Source organism: Pelobates fuscus, chromosome 9 (genome assembly GCF_036172605.1).
Source record: "Pelobates fuscus isolate aPelFus1 chromosome 9, aPelFus1.pri, whole genome shotgun sequence".
In the NCBI taxonomy this organism is placed as follows: Eukaryota; Metazoa; Chordata; class Amphibia; order Anura; family Pelobatidae; genus Pelobates; species Pelobates fuscus.
Genome location: NC_086325.1, coordinates 51767898 through 51795579, shown reverse-complemented (window position 1 = coordinate 51795579; position 27682 = coordinate 51767898). Strand labels below are relative to the sequence as shown.

The 27682-nt window shown below is 41.2% G+C and overlaps 1 protein-coding gene across 1 annotated transcript in view; it reads right to left on the bottom strand.

The window, feature by feature from the left end:
• NRK (Nik related kinase) overlaps positions 1-27682 on the bottom strand; it is a 185049-nt gene that overhangs the window by 21155 nt on the left and 136212 nt on the right. Inside the window, exons 27-29 of the mRNA XM_063431944.1 lie at positions 26963-27097; positions 21460-21560; positions 10307-10456 (exon numbers count right to left, since the gene is read on the bottom strand). Of these exons, the coding sequence (XP_063288014.1) occupies positions 10307-10456; positions 21460-21560; positions 26963-27097 (386 nt within the window). The remainder of the gene's footprint in view (positions 1-10306; positions 10457-21459; positions 21561-26962; positions 27098-27682) is intronic.

Below are 27682 nucleotides of genomic sequence, written 5' to 3'. Positions count from 1 at the left end.
CCTAAAATGTGTACCGTGCATGCACATGGCACATCCTTCCGATATAGAAATCTGATGGGTGTATTGTGCATGGGCCGCGGCACATCCATCAGATATAGAATGGTTAATGGGGGTTATATACTGGGGATGGGTGGGATAATGTTGTGACACACAGGGGATTAGGGGGTGGCACACTAGGGATGGGGAGGTTAATGGGGGTTATATATTGGGGATGGCGGGACCTCTGCCTGTTCGTAAATTGGGATGGGGGGTTATGGGGCTGGGTGACACACAGGGGATAGGGGGGTCAGTGGGGGTTATACACTGGGGATGGGGGGTTAATGGTGTGACACACAGGGATGGGGCGGTCAATGATGGTGATCCCCTGACTGTCACTCCACAACCCCACATCCTCTGTCACCCCATAACACCCTTAATCCATAGTGTGTCATCCCCTAACACCTGTCACCCCATTAACCCCCCAATCACCAGTGTGTCACTACCTATCCCCTGTGTGTCACACCATTAACCCCTATAAACCCCCATCCCCTGTGTGTCACAACATTATTCCCCCATCCCCAGTATATAACCTCCATTAACCTCCCAATCCCTAGTGTGTCACCCACATAATCCTGCATCTCAGCTATTTCCACTGTATTAGTACACAGTGAAAGCTGTAGTATATAAATCTGATTGATGTACCGCGCGAATGCGCAGCACACCCATCAGATTTCTATATCTGACGGATGTACCGCACACATGTGCAGTACACCCATCAGATTTCTGTATCTGGAGGGTGTGCTGCGCGCATGCATGGTACACCTTCAGATTAGAGGAGCAGCTCCGATGACTGCTGCCTGTTCGTAAATTGCTATGTGATATTCCCTGCGTTTTCCCCTGTATTGTTTTTTACCTGCTCCCCGTTTGGGAGGGCTCAATGCGAATGGGTTCAGTTTGCCTCCCGAATGTGGACCACCACGAAATCTCATTTAGAATGTTGTCTTAGAACGTTCACACCTCGTAATGAGGTGTCGAAACCACAAGCTGCAAGGGAAGCCTCTGCGCATGCTGACCCTGGGTGGTGGCCTGTTCGTTAGACGAACGCCGCCTAGGGGGAGTATTCGTGGATTGCTTCCCACCCTGTTCAGTTCCAGAATGGGGACATCCACAGTGCCCCTTGGAGTGTTCACACCAATCAACTAGAATGTTGGTGACTTGCAACATAAGTTTTTATACCGCAAAGGAAGTAATTAATGAGTGCTTACCTGGGTGGCCGCCATTCGTATGCACGGATGGTGGCCAGGGGAGCATTTGTGTCCCGAAAGGAGGAACTTCCTTTGCCTGGTTTTACCCAGGAACCCCATGAGCAGAGGCAGTTACCGTTCTGGGGGTCCCTGAGATTGGTGGGGACACTCTTTTGGGGACAATGGCTATTTGGGGGCTTTCTGTGGCTGGGAGTCATAGCTTTCCCGCGCTGGGACTCCCAGGTAAAGAGGCTCATGGGATGAAGACCCCCTGGTCACCGGAAGTGGCAAACCCTAAGAATGGGTGGTGGGAACAGGGGACAAAGGGACTGGAGTTCCGTTTCCATCAGGAGACACCTGGGAGGGGGAGAACCCTGGGGAGGAGGAGGACCCTGGGATGGGACATTGTCATTATATGTGATCCACCCCTAGCATGGGGAAAGTATAGAGCTGAGTGTGGCCAAGAAAGTTGAGTGTCATCTGGTTACTGGGTGGGAAATGGGTCTCTCTGTTCTATAACTAATTCCCTTCCAGGGACAAGACGTGACTGAGCAGGGACAACCGGGCGAGTTGTCAGCAGGCCTGCTACAACGTCCATATAGAAATCTCATAAGTATACTTATCTCATAGAACACCGGACTGCCTAATGTAAATTCTGTGCATATTGTATGCATATTTTAGGTCTATTGACAGTGAGCTCTGTGCTCTGACATAAAATTAATCTCCAAACGGGAGATGATCCTCCTCATTCACTGTGTGCGATCTCTCCAGCCTCCCTCTGCTAATCTAATACACTTTAAAAATAAATAAATAAAAATCTTACTCCCTCCACCCGCCAGCTCAGATTGCGCGCGTACATTATGGGCTAGCAAAATGATCCAATTACAGGCTTCTCTATGTGGGATGACGTCAGGTATGGACGTGGAAGAAAGCGCCGGGGGCTTTGCACAGCGCTGGTTGTCAGACATGTTTAAAAGCTTTTAACAGGGGGCCTGGAAACCTAACTGAATGTCCTATAGGGCATTGTAAACTTAAAAAAAAAAAAAAGAATGTTTAAGGGTTGGAGTAACTCTTTAAGGAAAACAAATACTGCTCATCAACAACACATTAACTCTCACTACTTAACTCTCTTTCTTTATGGAATTTTCACACTGCCAGGTAAGACATGACAGGACATTTTACATTTTGCTTTTCTTTCTTCACTGTTAACTTCCAACTGCAGCAAAAAAAACAAAAACACCAAAAATGCTTTTGCTCCAGGTAAAAAGTAATTTTCCATATATGTACATAGCCTGGTTACCTGTGACAGGGTCAGTTAAAAGACAGACCTTTCATGGGTTATATTGGCACGCTGACAATGTTTGAATTTCTGAGAAAAGAAAACCTCTGCAGAGCAGTACTGGCTCTGATGCTCAACAGCACGTAGATCTAGGAGAGCAACACATTTTGGTAACAGGGTTATAGCTATGAAAAGGACAAAGTACTCATACCTGCAGCCAAGTCCTCACACCTGCAGCCAACTCAAGAATGTGTTAAGTTGTAGCATTACAATACATAGATAAGGCCGCCCACCCTAGATGTGCAAGTATTTGTTTTCAGATGCAATGGCATTTTACATAAGATGAGTCTTGTGGGATACTAATGTTGCTAGGGAGAGGGTACATTTGCCTTGGGGGGTAAGGGGTAAGGGGTAAGGGGGAGCCGGCAAACAAATAGCCTAGTTTGAGATAAAACATTTGATTTTGAGCCAAAATCAGCACATTCCACTCTCTTTGTTAATTTTATCTTAATTGTTTTATACTAATTAAAATAATACAGTTACATAATTTAGTTTAGTATTATGGTGTGAGGTTCACAGTTCACTATTGTCTCTATCCTAGTGTCCTGGGGGGCAATTAACCCTCAATCCTCCCTGCCAGTCCTCCCTTTAGTGTAGCCAATAATTACAGATGTTTTATTAAAATAAAAGGTAATGCAACTCACAAATTAAATTATACTTTCTTATTCTATACAGCCAAACTGTTGTGAAATTTAAACACAAGTTTAAATGGGAGGAACATATTAATAATAAAAAAACCAAAAAAAAACAACAACAACACATTGAGAAATATAACACCCCAACCACATATAATTCAAACTTTTAAAAACAGATACCATTTAATGTTTGCTTCAGTTATTTGAAACATCACAAATCTACTTTTTGGCCCAAATCAAGTAACTCGCAATTACATCTGCCAGCAGATATTCAATGCCAAATAATTTCTTCATTAGTTATGCAAATTAAACCCAAAAATAAACACACAGAAGAAACAAAAAACAAATGCAAGAACATTGCCGTTACCCAATTAACAGTTCCTTCACTGTTACCTTGTCACAATCAGAGACCACAATGTATCCATGTAACAGGTAGATAAAACTGTAGTATCTATACTTGCCCGATAGACTAATTTCACTCCAATCAGTTCAATCCATGTCTCAGCTACCACTATCCGTAACACTAAAACTGGAATCCACAGCCGGAGAGCAATTTTTATGCGTTGCCTTGGTATTAACATGAGAAAGTGAAGTAGGAAGAAAAATAAAAAAAAATAGTCTTGTACAGCATTAGGATCCTTGGAAAGAATTGCAGTTTTTTTTTTGTCAGTTTGTTACAACGCAGCTATTGCACAAATTATGATGCTAAATTCACTCCAAATTTCATGTGCCTGTTTTTTAACGTCAAATGTCCCTTAAAGGGTTCGATCATGTAGTACACAGATCCAAGTGTGTCTTCACTTTATTCAAAGCTATGGCACTGAGCAGGGAGGAGATATATTTATTTTTAGCAGATTGTGATATTCCCTTTTTTATTACAAAGAGTGCAATTACGTGCTAGTCTCCAGGGGAGCCTTAAATTAGGAACATAATTTCTGTAAGAAAGGTTTTGTCTTTTTTTTTTTTTGCTCTACTTTTCATCATAAACGGGAAATTAATTTATAATGAATTTTTGTCTCCAGTTTAATATGAAATCCAGGTGGAGATGGACGCGATCTGTCATGTTTTTTTTATTTTTTTTATTTCTGTGTATAGGTGCAAGGAGCTCACGGAGCCATCTGGCTAAGAAAAAGTGATTCACACAGTGAGAGAAGCCTGGAGACATGAAGTGGGATTTGGTAGTAGCTGTAACACACATGAATTCTGTAGGAGTTTTATTTCTGCAGAATTAAGCTGCTAAATGTGGCTAATTTATCACTTTTGTAACTCCTTGCAAATCATCCAACATACATTATATCGATCACGAGTGCCAATATATTACAATTTCTTCCAGCACAGCAACCTTTATTGCCATGTGGTTGCATGTGGTATTGCTGAGATTTTAATTTGTGCTTTTTCAATAAGAACATGTATATTAGCTTGGTGCGCTGAAAATTAACCAATCTACTAACCAATCATGGTCTCAAATGGTAACTTGCTCAGCGCTGTATGTACCAACCAATTGTGGTTTTGTAGGGTAATATGTTAAGTGCTGTATCTTACAAATAGTCAAATTTGCACCTAATATTTGGTAGTATACCTTAACATACATTTTTGTATGTGTATGGTCTCTCTTCTTCTTTGAAATCCAGGATAGTAACCAAAACAATTATTCATAAATGTTTTAGCTTTAATCTTGTTGTTATGTTTAAAATTTGTTTTTTTTTTCTTGTTTTCTTATTTACATACTTTGAGATGGTATGTGACCAGTACTGACTGGAGCATCTTAATTTAGGTTCAGCTATAGTGAGTGCCATTGCATCTTACCCATTTGGACAAGAAAACTCCTAGGCCATTTGTTGTGAACCAAAACTGCATCACACTAATAAATTGTCTCTCACTTCAGAGGACCATGCCATTTTTGAAGGACAATCAACCATAACGCCCAGATCTCCTTGTACCTCTTTCGTAGTGCCTTCTTTTCAAGGAACTTAGAATGTTTAGTCAGCTTGCATAAATCTCAGAGTTCTACAGCAACAAACCACACAGAAATCAAAGTGAAAACTGCAAAAAATATCTTGTATTGGTGAGCATTGCAGTCAACTAAGAATTATTGCTATTGCCCTTCCACTAGCCACATCCTTAGCTATTCCTTAAAAACAAAAGTGCACCTTTCTTTACAGTGCTATTAGGAGGACATCAACCTGCTTATAAATCTACATATATATCTAGATATTTCTACGATGAACATAGAAAAGAATGGCAAAATAAAGTAGGGCCACAGCACACAACCAAACAAATGACTTCAGGAGCCAAAGACAAGGAATACATATTGACACTCATCAGTAAATAAACTGGCCCAGCACATGTTAGTGATGGCTTTTAATGATAATTGACTAATTAGACCACATTTTGGTCTATGCATCCTTTATCATATCTCAAGCCTACACTATAAAAAAACCTTAACTGTAACACAGTAGAGTCATTGGCCTTGATTTCAGCAAGTTAAGTTCATCGTATCAATGTATGCAAACCATTTTAAATCAACCCTTTATATACTGTGAAAAGATTATGATTGAACTTAACATCTTGCAAATTATAGAGCCTACTTTTGGCCAAAAAAAATTCCAATTTGTGAACAAAACTACTAAAAATAAAATCAATTGATAATTTTTTTTTTTTTTTATCATGATAGATCCCAGTGCCAGAAATGTAGTTGCGTCGAAAGATAAGAATCTGGCAAGAATCTCCAGCGGCTCTGCCAACACATTGCTACCTTCTTCTGGCCTGAATAATTCCACATTTTGGCTCTGGGCTTTCGTCCAACATGGCCAGCCAACTGCATTTATTTTTACCTTTTACAGTGTTGATCAAATTGATCTCCCATAGAACAGCAGCAAATTCCAAAGCAGTACTAAAAATATAACATTTACAGACACTATTAATCATTCCTGTAAAATGGCTTGTGTGTTACTTTTGTTTGACTTTTCAAGATTCCATAAGATGATAGAAGAATGTAGAATTAACTAAAGTTGCTAAAGGCACAGATACCTAATTGGTAGCATTATTATTTATATAGGGCCAACATGTTCTGCAGCATTAGACAACTTATGACGGGGGTATAAAACCACAAAAAAAAAAAAAAAAGAATCTATTAATTTTAAATGATGTGCAGAGGGCCTTGCTCAAATATGCATAAAGGGACACATAGGCACATAACTACTGCAGCTTAATGAAGGGTTTCTGAGGCAAAGAGATTGTCCTTGCATCCTCAGCAGTGTAAACACTGCCTTGTTTTGTAAAAAGGCAGTGTTGACATTGCTGCCTAACACCACTTCTAGTGGATGCCACTCGGACAGCCACTTTAGGTACTTCATGGATACAATCCTGCAAAGATTGGGGATTTTTATTTAGGATTTTGTGACGAACTGAGCCTCGTCACATGTTCTTGGAGGGGCCTGCTGGCCAGCCTCTTACCAAAAGACTATGGGTCCTTTAAATATACCTTGCCCAATGCACTTTAAAAGGCTCCTTTCAGGTGATTTATGTACTTTTGTACTCCAGAAAGAGAGACCGACCGTCAGCCCTTATTCTCTGGAACTGTTTTGGACATGGGACCATGCATGCGGTCAGGCAATTATTACTTCCAGGAAATTCCTGAACCCCTGAACCGATCCGGGTGATTTTTGGATATGTTGGTCACCCAGATCAGGACTATCAGGGTATGTAACTCGGGGCAGGGGATGTTGTGTGTTTTAAGGTATTTTGGGTTTTTTATACAATTGTATGTTTTCTGTGCTTGGAGGTAATTGAGTTTAATACAGTGCTGACTCAATAATTTCCCAGGCATAGGGGAGGGATTGAACTATTTTGTATGGGAGTGTCCTGGACCTGAGAGCCAATGTAATTGTGTGTATGTTTTTACTGTAGTCTAATCTCAGGTCCAGGGGAGAGTGCCCCTTGCATGGGGACCTGCATATAAGGCCAGTTGTGGCTGCCATTAAACAGATTAGTTTTACCCATCATGAAGTCTAGGCTCACGTTTGGGGGGATTGGAGAGCTACATTCACTCTGGGGGTTGCTATAATCACTATAATCCCTTGGTTTACAACAATTGCTCTTGTAAGAGCAGCCTGCTTTGCTCCCTGGACTATGAGAGGTCTACCCTCTGGAAGCTGGATCCTGGTCTTGGGTCCAGGGTAGGTAGAGGACAGCAAGACCCCAACCAAGCTGCGGCAGTTTGTGGGGTTTACAATGGTTATGGTGTCTGGTGCGGTGCTTATGGTACTCCAGGATTACTATGAAGTAGTGATTGACGGAGGTACCCGGTCGGGGTGCCAGGCGGTCCGTCACGAATATCATTCTAAATTAATTCATCCTCAAACATTTCGGATGATGATGATTTAAATGAAAAACACTTTTTTTTTTTATCAAGTATTACTCCACTTATTATTAATCTTCAGTTACAAAGTACCAATACATTTTGCATAGTTATAAAATGTAGGGAAATGGCTAGCTACTACATATTCCTTCTTTAACTATTCTCTAGTTTGTTCTCCACAATCTTTTCTTTTCATTTTTACACCTCTTCATTTTGCTTACTTTTCCTGTTGGGGTGTCTCTAAGAAGAAGTGCCCGTCTTCCCCTATTGCCGTATGATGGAGGTCTACCCTAAGAATACACATATGCATTATCCCCTTGTCCCAAAGTTCCAGAAGTGTGGCCATAAGACATTTTAAATAGTGTGGTGCCTGTAAAGTTTGTACACATCTAAGGCCATTCCCGTGCATAACATAAGGCATGCAAGGAATAAATTGCATTTACCCATGAAAGGTACACAAAGTGAGACAATGAGTGGCTGAGTTTAATTTAGAGCCAGGATTGTGTTGATGTCCTGAAAGGGTTAAACTAGATTTAGGGATCTCTTAATCAATAGTGTCTATTAAGGGGAGGCTGCAATAAAAGTTGAATGGTGTTCATGAAAGTTTTAAGTGTGTAATAGCACAGGGTTATTCGTAATAAATGATAACGCACAGTAAATGGACCAGCCAACACCTGGTTATTCACTAGAGTGAGAATTTAAGACCAATATAGCTGCACTGGAAGAAGAGCTGACTTGGGAAACTTTTCAGGTTTGGCTAATTTGGCCTTAAAATTTAAAATATAGACTTTAAATTCCCAACAATTCTCACTTTAGTGAAGAACTCTAAACAGGGTTGTATGTGATGTCATCAGACTCCACAAGCTAAGGTTTCTAATGTCAGTGGCGACTCCTGATCCAAGCAAAGCATGCTACAGAAGATGCCACTTTTATATTTTAATCATCCTTAATTTGATGAGCTGACTACAATTATTGTAGTATATGTTTAACATATTACAAACAGAAAAGAATAATATATCTTTAAACAGCAAACCATGCAGTTCCCAGTGATGTAAAGGGAATTAAAGTAGGTCATTTTCACATTTGTGCTACATACAGTTTAAAACCTGGATTCCTTCAGCGTATTGTTCAATAGAGCAGGTTAGTCTAGAACACACAGTCCTACATTCAGTTCATCAGGGAAATGTTACAATACAATAGTGAGATTGCATGGAACCCGGAGGCATAGCGACAGCCCTATCGGATTGTTTATAAAATGCATGCAATATGTATAACTAACAACAAATGAATGAATTAAAAATCACTGAACACAACAACTGACAAACATGCACACTAATAAACAAAATATAGAACCTGTAAAATTTTAGGTATTTTTTGGTTTTCAATTTTCTCGGTTTCATGAGAACAGTTTTCAATAACTTAACCCTTTCAGACTGACAGCAATTGGCATTTTTTTCTTGTGATGTTTAGACAGACTCACTGTCTGTCTCAGAGTTTTCCCAGGTTGGAATTAGTAGTATGCCCCTCTCCTTTTGTCCTGCTGCAGTGCATGCTAAGAGAAGGAGGATGTACTGGTCATCTGGAAGCAGCAACCATCTTGTTGGTTTGGAAGGCACTGAGACAATGGTATAGGTTAGGGAGCTGTATAGTGTGTGTAGTAAGAAAGCCTTGTGTTGACTCATCCTGTATACAGTAAGTAATGCACTGCCTCTGGATTTGGGACCTCATGCCTGTGTGTACAATTTATTGAGTAAACACTCGCAGCATTACATTCACTATTTAAGCACAGGCCAAACTTTGGGACATAACATTTCTAAATATGAATATTTCTGATAAAGCAGCAAAACAAACCCCCAGCCCAGCAAAGCACCCAGAGCTCAATCAGCTGTTCCACTGCCCTTTGCAAAAGGACCCACCATTGTTACATGCTAAAAGAACTAAACTTTCTGTGGCTGGAATCCAGATGCACTCTTCATCTTTCCAGCCTTGTGTTTTGGAGCTTTTCTGGGAAGCACCCGCACTACCAGAGCAGAATGCTCCCCTCGACTGTTCCCAACTCCTATAACCTCCGATCCAGTACCAACACTTTATTTAGTCTACCTCAATACAAAAAGAGAGCAGCCCGATCCTCCTTCTCCTACAGAGCACCGCAATTATGGAATGACTTCCTGCACAATTTCAAATCTTCCCCAAGTCCTTTAAGAGATCCCTCTCTACATACCTCAAAACAGAATGCACGGGTCATTTATATTTCCTACCTGTTCTATGTTACATTTTGCATATATTGTGTATTAATATTGTTTTTGTATTTTATTGTACCCTATTGTATCAATGCAATGTTTTGTGGACCCAGGACATACTTGCAAACGAGAGAAATCTCAATGTATCTTTCCTGGTAAAATATTTTATAAATAAATAAATAAAACAAACAAGTAAATAAATATTAGAGTGGTTCATAAGATAATCTTACAAATTACGCTCTAGTTTCTTCTATTATAATTACAGTGATAGACAAATAGTCAACTGCAATCAAGAAAGTGGAAAACTTGATTTTTTTCAATACCTTAATTGAAAGACTGTGGGAGATATGGATTAGCCTGTGAATAAGTGATATTACTCTTTATTTCTATTATAATTTGATACCAAGGCATGTATCGCTGGAGAGATACTGGTCATCCATGCATGGTCTCGGCAAGTAAAGGATACTACATTTTTCTGCATAGAAAACAACAAAACTCATGTTTCTTACGTGTGTTGGCAGATAGAGGTCACACACTGTACCGGAGTCAACATCAATAGCATGAAATCCCAACGCAGAGCCATATATGACCTTCAATCGTTGTCCATTTTCCACAGTTAGATCAACAAACAATGGTTTATGTTGAAGGGATGAGAATGACTGTAAGAGTAATAAAAAAAATATAAATTGTTATTTATTGTTATGGAGTCTGCAAATATTAAGGAGAGTTTTCATAGCATTTTGTTATAAAAATTAGTGCAACAGTGTAAAAGAAGAGGAGTCACCAATAGAATTTGTCTGTTGGTACCATTGGTTTCCATGGTGATTGCCCCATCTTTGTACTTAAGACCACTTTTTAGAACAGAACATTCTGACAAATATCCCCTAACATATTGTAGAGTGGTGCAAATATTGAAGTCTGTCTTTTGGATGAATATGCAACCTTAATTAACCAACGAAAAAACATTAGATAGCTGTTATTTAATCAGTGCATTTGTTAGACATTGTGTTGATGTGTGTTCTGCATATTTTTTTTAAACTGAACATAAACAAGCAGAGCCATCCTAGTCTGAGTACTGAGGACCAAGTTCAATCCTTGTTTCCTGAGCACCACTTTATCTCCTCTAAATTCTACATTAGTGATGTCCCGAACAGTTCGCCGGGAACCGTTCACCTGCGAACATAGCGTGTTCGGTCCGCCCCCTATTCGTCATGGAGGTGGGAAGGTGTGGGAGGGAGGGTCTGCTGCTGATTGGCTGGAATGTGTCTGCTGACTGTGAGCTGCAGGGTCAAAGTTTACTCAATGATGACGAATAGGGGGCGGACCGAACATCGCGCTATGTTCGCCGGCGAACAGTTCCTGGCGAACTGTTCAGGACATCACTATTCTACATATTTTATCAACATCTGATCACTTTATCTTATCTCTCTGGTACATATTCAGTTCACCCTTTTCATCACACTCCCGTAATTCCATTAAAATCATGAGGCATGTTTATATTGAGTTTTTCCACAATAAAGTTCTGACCTCCTACTAGTTTTTTTTAATAGCCATTTCTGTTGGCTACTGTACTTTTAATTTGTTTGCTGCTAACTATAAGATTGTCAGTTTCACAGACTGGCAAATCCAACAATTGTTTTGAGAAAATGAAAAGAGGAAAAAAAATAAAACAAAGTAACGTTCAACGGAAACTTGCTAAATCCCACAACAGATTGCTCGATGTTACTCAAGAAATCCCCTGCTATACATCCTCTCAAATCTCTGTTTGAAGGTTCCACATGGGAATCTATCTTAGAACTCTAAAGACTATGCAACCTATTGATGTGATAACTGACAGCTTGAGTGAAAGTATCTGGTGATCCCAGTGCCAATATACTTAGATGAGGAGCAAACACTCTCATATCCAACCTTTGATTTGAAGGTTAAAGTAAAAAGTTGAACTATGCTCAGCAGTAATACGTTTTTATGTCTATATTTTTTTTTCTGTAGCAAACACAGTGTGGTTGAAATCAAAAACTCTATGATAAGCTTTTTTTTTTTAGTTTTCCATGTAGAAATAATATAGATAAAATACAAAAACGTAGAATACATTTTAAAAAAAAAATGACCTCCCAAAATAAATGGAAACATATAAAATGTAAAACACAGAGTCCAAAAAAGCAGAAAAGTATACATCGACCTTGAAGCAAGTTTTATGGGAAATAATTACATCATTTCTGAAGACATCATACTAAACCACTCTATCTCTAACCATCTTTATTCATCTCAAGATAGAAATTGATATATATATTCCACTCCCCTTATGTACCTTTCAGTGTAATGTATCAGCCTCTCTCTCATTTGTGATATGCTGGGAGAAAGCATTGTCATATCTCAGCAGCCCATCTCCCTTCATATTATTACTGGGAGGGGGGGAGGATTAATTAGCAGATGCTCCCTGGGAGCGTAACTTGTACTAATGTTTTGATGACTGGGTATATTCTGGTGTTGCCAAGAAATTAGCAGGCCCCACATTGCATATTATTAGTCACACTGTGTATTCCTGTTTTTAGCTAAATAGACAGACCGACAGATAGACAGAGTTTCTATTCTAAACACATTATAAAACCTAATGTAAAATACATATCAATGTGTAGTTGTTTAATCTAAAAGTAGTAGAGTGTGAATCAAACTCTCTTTAGAGATATTAAAATATGGAATATATTAATTCAATTATTTATATTCTCTTGTGATTAATCAATCATCTAGTGTCATATAAACTAAAGGGCTTATTTAGATAATTGTCCAAACTATTGTTTCTTTTTCTTTCAATTTGACAATTTTTATTGTTTTTTGGGGTACAGAAAAAAAGATTGGGAGATTAGTGGGGAAAAGGCATGTTCCAAACACATGTTTTAATACACAGTGCTTTAGTGCACCTCCATAGGCTCTGTCTTGCAAGTCAACATGTTACATTACCACCTTTTTCATATACGGGATATTTTACCCACTGGGTCACATCATAAACCAGGCCATACACAGATCAAACATACTATCATTGTTTGTTCCCCTAAATCAGAGTCTGTCACATGCATGGATTATGGAATAGGAGGGACTCACTTTGTCAGAGTCTAAAACTCTGTGCATCACTCCTGTTAATGTCTAGTGGTGTTTTGACAGTGAGTAGTGTTGGGTTTGCAGACATATCCAGGAGCTCCGTGATTAACTGTCTTACCGCTGTCACACCTTCGTGGGTGTTTGTTGCTCAGGTTTGGTAGGTGGGGCTGTCCTTATGTGGTAGACATTACCTTAGGGAAGTTTATTCGGAAGGAGTGTTAGAAACAGGAAAAACAGAAAGAAGAGATAGGGTAGTGTAGTGGAGAGGAATGCGAGAAAATAGGGTAATTCCAAACTATGTACACATGGGTGTTACTTTTTGTTGCTTGCCCTTGAAGTGACAAGTGAGTAAGAAGTGTTTCTAATGTGAGCACGAATAATATATGTTCCGGGGGAGAGAGGTTCACTCACAGGCCAGTGATGACCAGCAAAAGGACCTTTTTCAATCTCCCTGATGGAGGTTTAGTCTTGCAGGTCTCCCTTATTTAGTGACTGTTGTTGTGTGGTATCTGGTATAGTTTTGTGGAGGATGTTTTTTTTCTCTCCATATATTATAAATTAATCTATATCGTTTAAGTTTTCGCTTCCCCATCTTTCCCTCCAGATGTCACCTGCTTGTTCAGTGACGCAACTTGACCTGATCTTTAAATGTGCCATAGCTTCATATTCCCAATTTGCTGGTATTTGGCGTAAAAGCGCTCCCCTAGTAGGGGCCGTCACGGATTTCCATTCTCTAGCAATCAGTGTGTTAGCAGCGATTAGGGTTTGGAAGAGGAATTTGCGGTCCACCGGTGTGTATTGTTTGAGTCCCATGAACAGCAACCCCAAACCAGGTGATAAGGTGCAGCGCCGGGATAGGGTCTCATTGAGTATCTCTTGTACTTTTCGCCAGTACTAGGTCAGGACACGACCACCATATGTGGAACATCGAGCCCGTAGCCCCCTTGTATCTCCAACATCTCTCTGTAGTTTTGGGAAACATGCGTGCTAACTTTTCTGGTACATAGTACCATCTGTATTGAATTTTACGTTACAGCTCTATGTGGGAGACACAGGCCGTGTTGCCCTTGGAGGCCAAGAAAGCCTCCTACCATTGTTTATCTGAAATGTTGTATCTAGGTCTCTGTGCCACTCTGTCATAAATTTATGTGGTATCACCTGCTATTGGGAGATTCAAATGTTGTAAATTCTAGAGATTGTTTTTTTTGTCTGTGTATTAGCTTCTATGCACAATTTCTCAAACGGCAACAGCTCTGAACGTGTCAGTGTTTTTGAGCTGTATTGAAGTGCAGATTTTAATTGGAGATTAAGAGGAAAAAAGGGGTCGGTGAGGCAACCCAAATTGGGCCAGGAGATCAGGAAAAGCCTTTAGTGATGTATCTTTGTATAGAAGGTGTATGTGAGTGCACCCATGGGTATTCCAGGTGATATACTCAAAGGTGGGGTGGTGATATACTCAAAGGTGGGGTTAACAATGATTAAGTTTGGATGGGCATGGCTAGTGAGTACGACTCTCTCTCGGTCAGCACATTATGGTGGGCATCCCATATTTTCAGTGCTAACTCAGAGCTATCTAGAGGTAACGGTTCTCTAGGTCTCGTTTGTTCAGGTATCCAAAATAAATGGTGTATCCCTGGTTTATGGGACCAGAAAGATTATATGTCGACCCATTGAGGGGTCTCTGTCGTCTTGTGAGTTGCTACTGAAGAAGCCAAGATCGCTGCTCTGTAGTAGATCTTCAAATTTGGCAGGCTCAAACCCCCTTCCAATAACGGGAGTTGCAAAATGGACAACGCGTTTCCAGTCCTTTTGCCTGCCCAGATGAATGTGGACATTATGTTCTGCATGCTGTTTAGGTATTGTTTAGATAAGGGGATCTGCAACGTCTGAATAAGGTATAGGTGTTTGGGATGGAGAATCATCTTGAAGGCAGCTATTCTACCGTGCCATGATAAACCTCCCCCCATCCCCCTCCCAGGACTGTATCCATTTTAGAAATACGGATTCCTAGGAAGGTTAAGTAATCCTCTCTCCAGTCAAAAGCGAATGTTTAACCCCTTAAGGACCAAACATCTGGAATAAAAGGGAATCATGACATGTCACACATGTCATGTGTCCTTAAGGGGTTACGGGAGTTCACAGTGTCTTGGTTCAGATATTTAATTTGTAATAGGAATGTGATCCGTATTCGTTGATTGCTTGTATTAAATTAGGTAGGGAGATTTGGGGTTGTGTCAATGTGAGGAGTATGTCATCGGCAAATAAATTTGCCTTGAATTCCTTTGCACCTATGTGGACCCCATAAATGGAGTAATTTACTTGGGATACTTCAGCTAATGGTTCTAGGGCCATGACATACAAGAGCACGGATAGGGGGCACCCCTGTCTGGTCCTGTTTGTGATCTGGAATCGATCCAACAAGAATCCCCCATTGAGTATGTTTGCCGCCGGTGTTGAATATAATGCCGCCATGGCAGATAAAAAAAGGTATCTGGAACCCCAAATTTCCTAAGGACAGCGGTGAGAAAGCCCCAATGGAGCTGAAAATCGGCCTTTGACCCTAGAACATGAACGCTCGTCTTCCGCGTGACGTGACACACGCACGCCGAAGTTCTCATAAACGTGGGCGGACGTGGGGCTATAATTTGGTGTGGATCCACAGCGGCCAGCGCCCATCAGCATGTTGCAGGGGTAGGGTATACAGACGCACGGCCACTGAGCGCAAATGCAGCAAGGTGAGGCTGAATATGTTATATTACACTCACCTGAAGACCGTGCACCGGGCGGGCAGGACCAGACTTGAGAGGAAACTTGGTGTGTAAAGAACGAATCTTGCGACCAGCATGAATGTCAGAAGCCGAAACCCAAGAACGCTCTGCAGGCCCATACCCCCTCCAATTAACTAAACACTGCAAGGAACCAAGAGAAAATCTGGAATTGATTATGGAAGAGACCTCATACTCCTCCTGTCCAGAAACAACTAATGGAGGAGGGGGAACAATTGGGACAGTATACCTATTGCAGATAAGAGGTTTGAGCAGGGAATTATGAAAGGTGTTACGAATTCGTAAGGAGACAGGAAGCGCCGGAGAATAGGAGACAGGATTAATTCTCCTAATGATACGAAATGGACCAAGGAATCTGGGGGCAAACTTCATGCTAGGGACTTTTAGTTTAATGTTGTGCAATGATAACCACACCCTTTCACCCACTTGGTAAACTGGGTTGGCACCCCGCCGTTTATCTGCATCAAATTTAAAACAATCAGCCGCAGTTTTGAGAGCGGAGTGAACTTTGGTCCAAGTACCACGAATAGAAGCAAGGTGCTCATCCAAAGCAGGGATAGCAGTATCAGAGAAGGCAGCTGGGAGGACAATAGAATGATGACCGTTATTTACAAAAAATGGGCTATGTCCAGAAGAGTCATGATTAGCATTGTTCCTAGCAAATTCGGCCCAGGGCAGTAATTCGGACCAATTATCCTGAGTGCTATAAGTCAATAAGAAGCCAAAGTCAAAAACCAGAAGTAAACGCTCAGAAACACATTCTCGGACAACCACTAGTGAAACCACAACAGGGCAATGATGAAAAGGCATAAGCTCTTTCAGCTCTGATTGGCTGAAAATCGGCCTTTGATCCCAGAACGTGCGTGCTCGTCTCCCGCGTGACGTCACATGCACGTGGACGTCGTCATCAACGTGGGCGGACGTGGGGCTTTAATTTGCCGTGGATCCGCAGCAGCCAGCGTCCATCAGCATGTTGCAGGGGTCAGGTATACAGACACACGGCTGCTGAGCGCAAATGCCGCAAGGTGAGGCTGAATATGTTACACTTTTCTCGTATTGTCAGATCCTTGTCTTCCTTTCATTAACCCTACTTGGTCCGTGGAGATAATTATCGGTAAAATGGGTTGCAGTCTTATTACTAGTAGTTTCGCGAATATTTTTGCATCCGAATTGACTATGGAAATGGGTCTAAAGTTTTGGGCACAATTTGGGGGTTTTCCGTGTTTCGGGAGAGTCACTATCTTGATTGCTTCGTTGAATAGGTTTGCTAGTTTCGGTGCTAAGATCTGCCCGGACTTCCTGTAGTAGGAGTTTGAAAACCCTTCTGGCTCTGGGGCTTTGCCGTTTTGGAGGGATCGTATCACACATAAGCAGGGCCGGATTAACATAGGGGCTGATGGAGCTGCAGCTCCAGGCCCAGGCCCATGGAATAGGCCCATTGGTTTAAAAAAAAAAAAAAAAAAAAATTTTTTTTTTTTTTTTTTTTTACACACTACTCTTAGGGTTGCCAGGTATTTCTCATGTATCTCTTAGGATTGCCAGGTATTTCTCAGAAGTATTTCTCAGGTATTTGAGGCTTCCTAGCCGGTGCCGGTATTGCAGTAATACCTGCAATACAAATGTCTGTCTCAGTATAAACATAGATTATTCTGCAATACCAGCGCCGGCCAGTAGGGGTCGCTGTTTGTGTGGAGAGAGGCAGTGATAAGAAGTTACGGCATCTCCCTCCCTGCCTCTCTACTGTCTGATCTGCGGGGGAGCAGCTCTGCACAGAGAGTCCAGACAGCAGCTCCGAGACATGGGGACGCTGAGACATTGGGACACTGGGGAACATGGGGACCCTGAGCATGGACGTCCGCAGGAATTTTTCCGTGGGTGGGCGGGGGGCATAATTGTAATGACATCCATGCTTGGCCCCTTTTTGACAGTGTCATGAAAGGGAAGGAGCATAGTCATTTTCACATAAAGCAAGGATGAATAGCGTTTTCACAACTATGGTGTCAGGAATATATGTTTGTATTCCTGACACTATAGTGTTCCTTTCATCAAATTACAGGAACATTCTGGTCACCATAACAACTTTATCTAAATGAAAATGCTGTGATGCAAGGAGGCCCCCGGGTGCTCTTTCTTTGAAGGGGTGAAACCGCTCTCAAATGGTTTACCCCCAAAGGCTTCCTTCAGCTCCAGTTCTCCAGGTCGCTCAATGCTATTCGACTTCTGAAACAGAGTGTCAGGAAGTGCAGATTGACGTTGGGCATGGGTGCCGCTGATTGGCTAGAGTGGTCAGCTGACACTCTAAGCCAATCGCTAGTTCCCGATTCATAAAAATGTTTTACGTTTTTATGAATGGGGAGCTACTGATTGGCTTAGAGTGCTAGCTGACCCATCTAGCCAATCAGCGGCACCCCTACCCAGCGGCCCTCTGTGTTTCCTGACACTCAGTAAATAAAAGTGAACACATTAACACTGATATTGTTTGTTTTTACCTGGGGAGATGAGAAGGTCCAAAGTTTCACTGCCAGGCCCAGGTACCAACGCCTTATGATGTGGTGTCCAGAATGAAGTGCTCCAATCTCATTTTCTTCTCCTTCATTTGACACAGTCTTCTTTGTCTTCTGAGGCACCTTTCTGCTACTTTCTGCTTATTTTGCGCCCTTCTGCTCCTTTGTCTTTCTGATCCCTTTCTGCTCCTTGATGGCTCTTCCTGCTCCTTGATGGCCCTTCCTGCTTCTTGCAGACCATTCCTGCTTCTTACTGCCCTTCCTGCTTCTTTCTGCCCCTTCCAGCTTCTTGCAGCCCCTTGCTGATCCTTTCTGTTCCTTCTGATTCTTCCTGCCCCTTCCTGCTCCTTGCTGCCCCTTCCTGCTCCTTGCAGACCCTTCCTGCTCCTTGCAGACCCTTCCTGCTCCTTGCAGACCCTTCCTGCTCCTTGCAGACCCTTCCTGCTCCTTGCAGACCCTTCCTGCTCCTTGCAGACCCTTCCTGCTCCTTGCAGACCCTTCCTGCTCCTTGCAGACCCTTCCTGCTCCTTGCAGACCCTTCCTGCTCCTTGCAGACCCTTCCTGCTCCTTGCAGACCTTTCCTGCTTTTTGCAGACCCTTCCTACTCCTTTCTGCCCCTTCTTTCTCCTTGCTGCCCCTTCCTACTCCTAGCAGACCCTTACTACTCCTTGCTGACCCCTCCTGCCCCTTGCAGACCCTTTCTACTCCTTGCTGACCCCGCCTGCTCCTTGCTGCCTCTTCCTACTCCATGCTGTCTCTTCCTACTACTTGCTGCCCCTTCCTTCTCCTTGCAGACCCTTCCTGCTCCTTGCAGACCATTCCTGCTCCTTGCTGCCTCTTCCTATTCCTTGCTGACCCCTCTTGCTCCTTGCAGACCCTTCCTACTCCTTGGTGACCCCTCCTGCTCCTTGCAGACCGTCCCTACCCCTTCCTGCTGCCCCTTCCTATTCCTTGCTGACCCCTCCTGCCTCTTGCAGACCCTTTCTACTCCTTGCTGACCCCTCCTGCTCCTTGCTGCTCCTTCTACTTTACCCTCCTGCTCCTTGAAAACCTTTCGACCCCTTCCTGCTTCTTGCTGCCCCTTTCTATTCCTTTCTGACCCCTCCTGCCCCTTGCAGAACTTTACCTTCCTCTATGCGGTCTCCCCCACCCCCCATCCCTCACTTACCTGCTCTGTAGGCTGCCTCTGTGCTGCTCCCCTGCGGTTTCAGTCATGAGAGAGAGAGGCAGGGATAAGCTGTAGCTTCCTACTGGACAGCTACTGGACAGCGCTGGTATTGCACTGTATTCTCACACTAAAACGAAAAATAGCAGCACAAGCTGAAAAATCCAGGAGGGGGGAGGGGGAGGCAAGTACCCCCCTTTACCCCCCATTCGGACGCCCATGACCCTGAGACACTAGGGACACAGTTGCCCCATGTCTCCCAGTGGCCCCTAGTCTGTGTCCCCATGTCTCCCAGCCACTGTCCCTAGTTGCTCAGTGGCCCCATGTCTCCCAGTGTCCCCATGTCTCTAAGTGTCCCCTAGTGTCCTAGTGACATCAGGACACTGGGAGACATGAGTACACAGACTCTAAGGGACACTGGGAGACATGGGGACACTGAGAGGCATGGGGACACTGGGCGACTTTGAGACATGTGTCCCTGGTGTCTCTCAGTGTCTGTAGTGTGCCAGTGTCCCTAGTGTCTCAGTGTTCCCTAGACTCCCAAAGTCCCCTAGTCTCCCAATGTCTCTGTGTCCCCATGTCTCCTAGTGTCTCAGTGTCCCCTAGTATAAAAGAAAAAATCTCAGGCACTCACTATGATAGATTTAGGCAGGTTTATTGGACACCGCAACGTTTCGACCTGTACCCAGGTCTTTATCAAGTCTCCAATGTCCCCTATGTATCAGTGTCCCCTATGTATCAGTGTCTCTCAGTGCCCCATGTCTCTCTGTGCCCATAGTGTCTCTGTGCCCGTAGTGTATCTGTGCCCATAGTGTCTCTGTGCCCGTAGTGTCTGTGTCCCCTAGTATAAAAGAAAAAAATCTCAGGCACTCACTGTGATAGCTTTAAGCAGGTTTATTGGACACCACAACATTTTGACCTGTACCCAGGTTTTTATCAAGTTTCCAGTGTCCCCTATATATCACAGTGTCTCAGTGCCCCATGTCTCCCCGTGTCCCCTCGTGTCTGTCACCCAGTGTCCCCAAGAGTATCAGATTTCACAGGTCTCCCAGTGTTCCCTAGTATCTGTGTCTCCATGTCTCCCAGTGTCCCAATGTCTCTCAATGTCCCCTAGTGACATGGGGACACTGGGAGACATGAGGACACAAACACTAAGGGACTGGGAGACATAGGGACACAGACATTCCCCCTTTTTGTGTATGTTCGTCCTTTCGGCCGTTCTGGTTATGTGATTTGTGTCAGTAGCCCACCCTTTTACCGCATCCATAGACTTCCTGCTTTACTGGACACTGCTGTTAGGGGGTATGGGTTTACTTGAAAGATGAAAGCATGAGATTAGCAAAGAGTATGTGTTTTCTCATAGTTGCATCCTATGAGTTTCCCTACAGCATCATCTCCATCAGATACATGACGCTTAGGAGGTAGGACTGTTTTAGTGTTTTTGGTCAATAAGATTTTGTAATTAGGCCCATCATAATTATCAGCACCAGGCCCACTGGGCTCTTAATCCGGCCCTGCACATAAGAATTCTTCCACTGTGTGTCCAAACTATTGTAATGCATTAGGAGTCATCCCTGTAGAGAACTTGCTGTCAAATATTTTTGTGTGGGTGGAACATTTTAGAAAGGCATTGGGCCACTACAAATTGTCTTTCTACTCTGACTTATGCAATTAAAAAAAAAAATATATATATATATATTTCTAGACATAGTAAAAGCGTTTATTTAACATAATGTCAGACAAGAAACAAAAAATAGTTTCTTTCCAATCATAATTTCAAACTTCATACATACTCAATTCACCAAGAGACAGCAGGTAGCTAATGATGTAAGTAATGTTGCTTGCCAATTGCTCAATTTTATTCCAAAATGACTCATTATACATAACCCCCAAGGATAATTCAAAGGTTCTAATATTAAAAATAAAAAGTAAAAAAATCAATTTGTCTACAAGGACTATAATATTTTATGTGGAAAACATGGCAGAAAAGCGAGTAGAATGGGGGGGGGGGGGGAGAGATTATTTTGAAAAAGCACAATTTAACGGTAGGTGAGCTATTACTGTTCACTGCACAAGTGGCATTTTTTATATAGAAATGATGGATGACTCACCTTAAAAGCCATAAACTTATGATATGGCTTTGGCGCCCATGCATATATTTCCACTGAGTTCTTCAGGGCAATCACAAGAAATTTTATCCTTTCGTATTTTACTACGTGAGAAAAAAAAATTAAAAACCAAGGAGCGAATAGTCAGCATATATCACTAATGTAATGATCATATTTCTAAATAGTTATGCAACATTTTCTCAAAATATATGTAGACTTACAATATGATCAACAAATTAATCTAATTTATCTCTATTAAGGTCTATAAATCGGTATGTAAATAGTTAGAATATTAACTTCAGTATAATATATTGTAAAGGAGGGCTACAGATTAGCATTATCTTTATAAAAGCACAGACCTTCTTTTCAGTCATATTCTCTGAGTTTCCATTGACAGACCAGACATCTGTTTGAACGCATATGCTCCGACTTTAACAATTGACTCCTATGCTGATGTTCACAGCTCACAAATGTTACACCATTAAATACTAGTATGGTAGCTTTTTATTGAAATGAATTGTATTCAGCATTCCATGGCTTAGTTACTGTGACCTTATCATTAAACTATAATTTAAGGTAGCATTGTTGTCAAAAGAAATTGTTTGCGTGACTGCATAGGACATTACATTTAAAATCCCCCCCTTCCAAAATTTGAATTTTTATTCTTTAAAATATTATGTTAACTTAGTCTGTTGGAAACAGATGCACAGTTATATCTCCAAATGAAAATTACACAATACACCCAGATTTACTAAAGCTTATACAGGTGAAGACAATATAAGTCTGTTGAGTATGTTAATTTATTTATTTCAATAAAATGTTGAGGTAAGCAGCTGTTACAGTTTTATTTCAGTAATTCCTGGAATTAAATCCAAAATGAGAAATTGTTATTTATTAAAATATCCCCAACTACAACTTTCCAAGAACCAAGCAATTCAGTCATATAGGACAGTTTGTTAAATGTTAAGTCTACAGCGAGCTATAGATTGAGCTGAAGGTTTTAGTCCTAATTTATATCATGCACACTGTACTGGCACAGTGTCATGAGGTCTAAATGGAATATCATTAAGATATTGTGGCCATGTGTCACTTATTCATCTTGCCTAGTATGCAAATGTAAGGTTTAAACTGTAAATTTCTATATCAAGCCACAAACTGTTGTTCGTCCATTGATTCAATGAGGACAACAAAGTCATCTGTAGACTGCTAGTGCAGGTTTTATTTGCGTGTGTGCAGATGGCTAACCTTTTCCCCCTCACATGATTCAGCACCTAATAACACAAGAGTGCCATGACGTCCAATTCATTGTGCTGTGACCCAAGAGTCAGAGTTGATATCGAATGCTTTGCAACTTTGAGAGAGTCTTTAAAGTGCTTCTTTTGACCCACCTGGGACTGTCTTTGCTACAGCTCACCATAAACAATTCTCTTTGGGAACTGATGGTCTGACATACGGACTACATGTCCTACTCAATGAAACTTGAGTGCCTATGACCGTGCTGTTGGTTCACCGGTTGTCCTTTCTTGCACCACTTTTGGTAAGTACTAACTACTGCATACCAGGAACACCCAACAAGACTTGCCTTTTTGGAGATGCTCTGACCCAGTCGTCTAGCAATCACTATTTGGCCAGTCAAAATCAGATCTTTTGTCTTCCCCATTTTTCCTGCTTCACGCACATGAACTTCAGGAACTGCCTGTTTACTTGCTGTCCAATATATCCCACCCATTGACAGGTGCCATTGTAATGATATAATCAATTATTCTCTTCAACTGTAAGTGGCTTTAATGTTCTGACTGATCAGTGTATAAGAAGAAGTCATTTTACCCGTTCTCAGAAACACACGGCACCCTTTCTATTCTTGTTGTTTACCTTGTAGAAATACCAGGAACGACATTCAGTTGCACATTATTTCACTCTAATTTATTGCAATCTACAGTAATTAGGTTTGAACCTACATAGTATTTACATTATGAGCCGGAAGAAGGAATTATCATAATAATGAGTTTGGAATTAGATGAAATAAAACATTCAGGACACCTGCACATTCAATCCATTCCCTCAAAGACAAGAAAAAGGCCAGGTTTTTCATTGTTTTATACGATAAACATCTGCTTTTGGCATCTAATAATACACTGCTATTTTTATATTGGTTATAATTATTTTCCATTTAAATAAATTCATATTCTATTCAAAATGAAATATAATAAACATGACTGTTCAGGAAGAGGCATTAGGGCTGAATTCTGAATCAGAACAAGGAAATGTAATGCATACAATTATATCTTGCATTTTCCGGGGAATTTGAAAAATGCTTTAGTTTCACTCTATGGTTTAAACATTGCAGGTTTCATTTATATAAGCATTATTACTAGTAGTAAGTATGAAACTACATTTTTAGTGGAGTTTTTTTTTAATACAATCATTACTTTTTAAAATAACTACTATGGGAGCCGTGGGCAGAAACAAATTTCAAGTAGAAATGTGACTCCCCATATTTTTAATATGTTTACTATATTGAAGAAGAAATGTGACTCCCCATATTTTTAATATGTTTACTATATTGAAGAAGAAATGTGACTCCCCATATTTTCAATATGTTTACTATATTGAAGAAGAAACGTGACTCCCCATATTTTTAATATGTTTACTGTATTGCATAAAAACATAGTCTATCGTGACAGAAATAGGTTTGCAGTCTGGCTTGACATTTGGTATACAATTAATTGTTTCTTCCCTTAATACTATTAAAAGCTCATATTTTAATTTATTTCCATTACCCCTGTATTCTGCTGAAAGCATGAATCAGTGTTTTCAGTGGGCGTTACACCTCTCGTGCATATCCCTGTTTGGGAAGCACAGATTTTAGCAGGTTAAAGTTCCCAACACTTTAAGTTGGCTTTGTGTAAATATATCTGTTTTCTCTCTCTCTCCATTCTCAGATTGCCTGTCAAAAGCTGCTGCAATAAATCTTTCTGGCTATTTCTCTCCTCTTTACGTGCTGCTGATGCTCTCACAAAGAGCCAGCCCATAGTCCCTACTTCCCCTTGCAGACATGTTTGTTCCCTCAGACTGAATTTAAGCAGGATAGAGGCCCAGAAGAGGGTTTCCATGATTGGACATGCAGAGCACAGCCTTATTATCTCTGTGCTGACTGGCACAGGCTTGGTACAGATTGAACGGACTGAGAGATAGGGAAAGGGCTCTGATTTTAGAGCAATCTAAACATTTGCTTGCAATTCTGGTAGCACAATGTATAGATGAAATTTGGTTTTCTATAATTTAAGATTTGTATTGAAATTATGTTTGCCATGACAGTGTTGAAGTCAACAACTCTTTTTCCTGCAACTGGGCACCTCCATCTTTGCTCCTGTCATTTGCACCTGGCAGTCAGCATTAAAGGCATACAGAGAAAAGGAGAAATTAAACAATGTTTTTATTTTTTTCTTTGTTTGCAACGTTTGTTGAAGTCAACAACTCTTTTTCCTGCAACTGGGCACCTCCATCTTTGCTCCTGTCATTTGCACCTGGCAGTCAGCATTAAAGGCATACAGAGAAAAGGAGAAATTAAACAATGTTTTTATTTTTTTCTTTGTTTGCAACGTTTGGCCTGGTTGTACCTGGAGCAAGCTGGGCTTCTGATGACATTTGCTAAATCTTTATCTTATGTCAAGTGATCAGAGGTGTAACTCGAAACCACAGGGCCCCGGTGCTAAAATTGCCCTGGCCTCCCCATACGTCGCCCCCCTACATGCAAATACACACAAAGACACACACAAACACACACAAACATACACACAGACATACAACACACATACAGACAGACACACATACAGACAGACACACACACAGACATACAACACACATACAGACATACAACACACATACAGACACACATACACAGACACACACATTCATACAAACACACACACACATAGACACACACACTCCCACATACATACAGACACACATACAGAGAAACATTCATACAGACACATACAGACACACAAAGACACAAAGACACACATATACAAAATGTTTTAGTCACCCTCCTGTTTCCTACCTTTTAGGTTCAGGAAGGTGACTTTCCTGGGGTCCAGTGGTGACTCAGCCTAATGGGAGTCAGAGTTCCCACTCTGACTCCATCCTCTCCTTCCTCCCACGTGGCTCCCGGTGTAAGCTGGGAGAAGTGACGGGGCAGTCACTTCCTCCCAGTGTCTGATCTCATCAGAGTGGGCCCAGTCGTGCTGTTAAAGTGCCGCAGCGATGACCGGGCACCCTGGAAGTACATTGCCATCAGATGGCCCTTACAGCATGGGTAATCCGATGGACCCCTTCAATGTGCAACACATGGCAGCGGACACCACGGTTGCAGGGGTCCGTAGGGCGGCCAGGCCCCCTGTAGTAACGGGCCCAGTTGCAGCTGTGACTCCTGTGACCGCGGTAGTTCTGCCACTTTATTTTAAATTAATGTCTCAATGAAGTGGTCTGGCTGCAGTGGCTTTGTCCTTTTAAACCTAAAATGCAAAACACTGCAGCTTTTTAGAAAAGTTCAAGTGGCTTCCAGTATGACACTGACCACAGCACTAACCAAGTAAAACCAGGCCATGTGACACTGAAACACCCATAGTAATAATATCATTGCCACAGGTGTGACAATTCTCTTTTATGAAACTGCCTCTATTGCCTGATGGACAGAACATCCCAAGAGTACCAATGTATCCAGCCGGATAACGTAGCCACATAGCTATTTACACATGAATGTCATAAACACCAAAATAACCTTGAGCTACCTTTTCAATTGCATATGTATTATGGATTACATTTACACTTACAAAAAGGACAGGATTAGATTTTGGTATTACACCAAAAACTTGATATAATTTACTGTCTGTATAAACACTTGTTATGTAGCCAAAAGCATTTTCTCCTGCATTATCTGCTTAGTATGATAACTAATTTGTACTAATGTATTTAAAAACATTATAATTTACAGGGATGATGTGGTCAGTGTTAATTATTCTCTATAAATTACAGGGATTGGAATCCCTTCAGCCAGCGTAGAAGGGATCTACTTCTTCCCTTTCTTTTTAAGACTGCACCAACATTGAAAAGCAGTTTGATGTCAGCTATTATTAATAGAGCACTCCACTCCTAAGAGTGCACACAGTTAGGACAAAGTTCACCTATTGTACATAAAAGCTGTTATATCAGCATTTATATTTTTTATCTCATAAAAACGCATTTTCAGGTTGGAAAGGATATATGGCAAGTCATTTGTGATAGTCTCAACCTACAATTTTCTTAATAGATATTTAAGTTCAAGTTTGTTTTTCAAAAAATATTTTATAGCCTCTAGAATATATATATACACCCTTGTCTTACGAGTTATGCCAGTGAGTGAAGAATCGCAGTTTAGAGGGGGTTCAGTAACCTCTATTTTTTTATTCTACAAATTGTATAGGCATGATGATGCTAGTTTGTCAGCATTTTATTTAGCACTTACCGACTTTGTAGTGTACACAGCCTTCGAGATCCCCCACAGAGACCCAGCCTTGACGTTTCTCTACCTCTGGATCATTCCGCAGGATTTTGTTCCTCAACCACGATAAATAATAAACCCTCAGTTTATTTTTCTTGCCTTGTGTGAAATATAAAAATAGTTATTCATATGTAAAATACCTTTTCATCCATTTAGCATATTAAAAAGATCTAAAGTATATCTTTCAACTCCTTTATGGTAATGAACATAGGAAAAAGAGTAAAACAAAGTTGGGATGTACATTTTGGCATTAAGTAGTATATAGGTTTTTATAAGCAGTTATATGTGGCCCCAATACAGTGATCTAGTACAGGAATGTTGCTTTACTTGATCCTTTACATGCTAGAAATGAATGATAGCGAGCAGAATGATTGGTTGTATAGGGAGAGGTATTGGCAGTAGAAAGAGGGAAGTGCTCATGCCATTGTACAGAACATTGATGAGACTTGGAGTATTGTATGCAGTACTGGAGACCGTATCTCCAGAAACATATTGCTACTTTAAAGAGAGTTCAGAGAAGGGCTACTAAACTGGTTCATGGATTGCAGGATAAAACTTACAAGGAAATGATCTTAAAGGAACACTATAGGGTCAGGACACAAATATGTACTACTGACCGTATAGTGTTAAAACCACCATCTAGCCCCCTGTCCCCATTAAATATAGTAAACTCTTACTTTTATT